Below are 4119 nucleotides of genomic sequence, written 5' to 3'. Positions count from 1 at the left end.
GAGAGAGTATTGGGTGGTTTAGTTAGGAGTCGAGGTTCGAGTAATCGTAGAAGCCTTTGCCTGTTTTCCTTCCGAGAAATCCAGCATCGACGTATTGAACTAGCAAAGGGGCCGGTCGATACTTGGAGTCTCCTAGCTCATTATGGATGACTCGCATGATAGCTAGACACGTGTCTAGCCCGATGAAGTCAGCTAGCTCGAGGGGACCCATGGGGACATTCGTTCCAAGCTTCATAATGGTGTCTATATCTCTGGCTGTGCTAAGGCCTTCCTGAACGAAAACAAGCAGAGCAGAAAGATGAAAACGTCCACATACAAAGACAGAAAGAAAGAAAGAAGCCGAGAGAGAGAGAGAGGAGAGAGAAAGAGAAAGAGAGAGGGAGAAGAAGAGGAAGAGGAAGAGAGAGAGGGACCGACACACCTACTTTTTCTCCGTATAGAGAAGGCGTGAATATACGAGTATGCCTATGATATACCTACACACCCGTCTACGTACAAAGACCTGTATTTACATTCACGGATATCAATACAGACACACTCGTCTATATCTATATATATATTTGTCGCTTCATCCATCCATATCTATATGTAGGCACATCTAGGTAGAGAGAGATCTCCACCCCAAAGCCTAGATATGACCCCTCCATCTAGACATGAATGTCTACATAAATATCCATACACATATACAGCATGCGTAACTCTCTATCTAGAGAGAATGTATAGTGTATGTATCTATCTATCTATATGATGCCGTTGAGAAGCATCTTCATGCTTCATTCAACACCCATCGGTATGTCTGGAGATCTATCTAAAAGAATGCATATACGGATGTATGTCTAGATCCAGACCTGCACATATCCAGCAGGTCGTTTAGGGTTCATTTGGCTAGTTAACTCAGGGCTATGTAGGGACATACGTCTCTACGATATCGTAAAGAGAACTCTTTCCGAAAGGACGAAAAGAAAGAAGAGAAACACAAGATACAACGAAATGTACAGGCAAGTAGAGTGTATCTACACTCTCTCCCACTCATTCACACCATCACTGTCCCTACTACGATCATCTTCATCTCCATACCGCATTCTCTTCCTCTCAACATCCCTCTTCTTCTTCTTTCTCTTTCTTCTTCCATTACCCACCCTGTCCCGCTCCTCTCTTCGTATCCTTCTATTCATCTCTATCTTCCCCCCACATCTCCACCTTTCCTTCTCTTCTTCTTCTTCCTCTTATTTCTATCTTTTGAAGCTCCTTCCTCCTTCCTATGTGTTGTCTATGTCCCCTACCTGTAATGTGAAGATCGCTTCATTCAAATAAGGCATAAGAATTCGATTGGCCGTGAAGCCAGGGCGATCTTCTGATCTCGCGGGGGTTTTTTTCATTAGTCTGGCAAGATTCTCCGCGATGCAGAGAGTCTCATTCGATGTACATAGACCTCTTATGATTTCTACCAGGGGCATAACCGTAGGAGGATACATGAAGTGCATGCCTATGATCCGATCAGGCCGTGAGGTGGAAGAGGCAATTCTCGTAATTGATAGAGATGATGTATTGGTAGCTAAGATGCATCTCTGGGGTGTCACCGTATCGAGATAGGAGAATAAAGAGGATTTAATCGTCATATTCTCAAGCACAGCTTCGATACAGAAAGTAGACCGACGTAAACATTCGCTAGGCGAAGTGCATGTCTCTTTTAGGGAAAGAGAAGAAGAAAAAGAAGAAGGAAGATCTTCATGGAAATGAAGAGACGATGGAGGGGGGGGAGAAGAGGAAGAAGTTGAAGAGGTCTGTAGCGGAGCTTCTTCTTTGCCATAGGTTTTATTCTGCTTGGAGTCATCATGAGAAGGAGTCTTTCCTTCTTCTTCTCTCCCTTTTTCTTCTTCTCCTCGTGAGTGCGAAATAGGAGTAGAAGAAGATGAAGAAGAAAAGGCATGTGAATGAGCTGGATGTACACCCGAATCTTTAGCAGCAGAAGAAGAAGAGAAAGACGATGAAGAAGAGGAAGTGACAGGAGAGGAGAAGACACGGCGTTGATAATGCGAAGCTAAGACATTGGGATCGAGTCGCCAGAAAGACAATCGATTTAGACATGACTGGCCTTCTTCTTCTGTTAATCTTCCTTTACTCACTTCTTTATGGATCCACACGTCGGCTAATGTACGAGCTCTCTGGAGTTGCGTCTCCGAGATATCGAAGAGAGCGACCTGAGAATGAGGAAGGTGTCGACAAGCCGTCAGACCAATCCCCATGCCCATCTGACCTGCACCTATGACGGAGATCACATCGAAGTAAGAAGCAAAAGATGAAGAAGAAGACGAAGAAGGAGAAGGAGAATCTTGGAGAGGAGTTGATGGGGAGGGAGAAGAAGAAGAAGAGGAAGGAGGAGGAGCAGAAGAAGACGGAGAAGAGGGTGAAGAATGAAGAGATCGTGAGGTGTATATACACCTGTGGGATGGTGTGAATGAGGATGGGAAGGTGAGAGAGAATCGTGAAGTGAGAGGCCAAGGTGAAGAAGAAGAAGAAAAGAGATGTCTTGCAAAAGAAGAGGAAGAAGAAAGAGTCTTCTTGGTAGCAGACATCATTGTCGACTCTAAAGAAAAGAAAGAAAGAAGAGGACGGGATAAAGAGGTCATTGTAGTCAGAAGACAATGTAGAAGACGAGAGGAAGGAAGTCTAGCTCTTAAATGCTGAATGATGGAGATTTCTTCCGCTCTTCTTTTCTTTTGAACTCCTCTCACTTCTCGTTCCTCCTGCTATGTTAAGAGAAAGAAAGAACGAGAGGAGAGAATGAAAGAAAGGGAAGGAGAGAAACAGAGAAAGAAAGAAAGAATGAGAAAGAAAGGCTCTATGCGACGTCTTCGTCTTCTTCTTATCGGGGAGATTCCCCCCTCCCTTTGTCTTTGTCTCTTGGCAAATGAAAAACGAGCGAACAGCGAGGATGAAGGAGAAAGTCGGGCAGATGACGATCCCGAGATAGAGACGTCGATTTACATAGAGATAGGAACGAAAGCTTTGAGGAGGAAGAAGTGTCGAGAAGACAAGAAAAAGAGGGATCAACTTCATGAAAGAAAGCAAGAAAGAGGGGGTGTGTGTATGAGAGAGAAAGAAAGACACACAGTCAGAAGCGAAGGTTTTCTTGCCGTTCAAAAGAGCGAGAGAGATAAAAAGAACAACGGGAATACAAAGAAAGAAACAGAAGAAGAAAAAGAAAAAGAAAAGAAGAAGGAGAAAAGGAGTCTGAAAGAAAAAGAAGAAGAGGGGAGGGAAAGAGAATGGCAGAGCACGGTAAGCAAAAGAAAAAACGAAGAAAAGACTCACGAAGGAGAGAATGGATAGTTAGCTCCTGCTGTGCATCTGAGAGAGGGAGGGAGAAAGGAGGTGTATGGTGAGCTGGTAGTTAGTTAGCTGGTAGAATGATAAACAGGGAGATACATAGACATCGAGGAGTAAAGAAGAATAGGAGAAAAAGGCCTTTCAAGAAGGCCAAACGATACAAAGTTCATAAGAGAGACGAGAAAGAAGATATTTGAAAAAAGGAAAGAAAGAGATCTTCTTCAACAGGACTTCTACGAGAAGAAAGAGAAAGATGAAAGAGTATCGCGAGAGGAAGAGGGTGTGTTTTCTTCTGATCATGCAAGTCCCCTGCGGTGCTATGGCTCGTAAGCGCCCTCCTTGTCTCTTTCTTCCTTGCTCTATCTTGTTCAATTCATCCATCTACCTTTTCCACTTGAAACAACTTGACCTTGTTATGTATCTACTTGTACTTTTCTCCCTTCTCTTCAGGGCGAAGTAACGTCAGTTTCTTAGGGTGGTCATGAAGTCCTTGTCTTGAAAAAAGAAGGAAAAAAGTAGAAGAAATAGCTCAATGCCTAGGAGGGAAGATAGCTTTCTGTCCTGCTTTCTAGGTGTCTAGACACTTGAAAGAAAGTGGAACAGAGAGGGAGTGCGTCCAGCTAGCTTTTTGCTCGTCCACCCCATCCCTTTGCGTTGATCTTCTTCTTATTCTTTACCTTCTCCATTAGACAGACACGTGCAGCTCGAGTGTATGCACATACACCTGAAAGGGTCTCATACCAGTGCGCGCCAACAATCTTCTTCGACGCTCTGCTTCCCTACTGCAAG

The 4119-nt window shown here is 44.0% G+C and overlaps 2 protein-coding genes across 2 annotated transcripts; one reads left to right on the top strand and one right to left on the bottom strand.

Annotated features, from left to right (window-relative positions):
• Positions 1-9: 9 nt before the first annotated feature.
• CSUI_008840 (3-hydroxybutyryl- dehydrogenase) lies at positions 10-2617 on the bottom strand. The gene is made up of 2 exons (XM_068068962.1): positions 1284-2617; positions 10-271 (listed from the first exon to the last, which is right to left on the bottom strand). The coding sequence occupies exons 1-2, from the start codon at positions 2577-2579 to the stop codon at positions 23-25; spliced, it is 1545 nt and encodes a 514-aa protein (XP_067919063.1). The 5' UTR covers positions 2580-2617; the 3' UTR covers positions 10-22.
• CSUI_008839 (uncharacterized protein) lies at positions 23-3808 on the top strand. The gene has a single exon (XM_068068961.1). The coding sequence runs from the start codon at positions 2785-2787 to the stop codon at positions 3331-3333; it is 549 nt and encodes a 182-aa protein (XP_067919062.1). The 5' UTR covers positions 23-2784; the 3' UTR covers positions 3334-3808.
• Positions 3809-4119: the final 311 nt, after the last annotated feature.

The sequence above is a fragment of the Cystoisospora suis genome (genome assembly GCF_002600585.1).
Source record: "Cystoisospora suis strain Wien I chromosome Unknown contig_5093, whole genome shotgun sequence".
In the NCBI taxonomy this organism is placed as follows: Eukaryota; Apicomplexa; class Conoidasida; order Eucoccidiorida; family Sarcocystidae; genus Cystoisospora; species Cystoisospora suis.
Note: the sequence above shows the minus strand (reverse complement) of the source record. Positions and strands in the feature narration are given on the sequence as shown.

What these genes read in the sequence shown, in the direction of transcription:
- CSUI_008840 (XM_068068962.1), bottom strand. Translation starts at nt 2,579, where the DNA reads ATGATGTCTGCTACCAAGAAGACTCTTTCTTCTTCCTCTTCTTTTGCA. An exon ending in AAGCGATCTTCACATTACAG is followed by an intron (nt 272 to 1,283) that starts GTAGGGGACATA and finishes GTTTTCGTTCAG; the next exon opens with GAAGGCCTTAGCACAGCCAG.
- CSUI_008839 (XM_068068961.1), top strand. Translation starts at nt 2,785, where the DNA reads ATGAAAGAAAGGGAAGGAGAGAAACAGAGAAAGAAAGAAAGAATGAGA.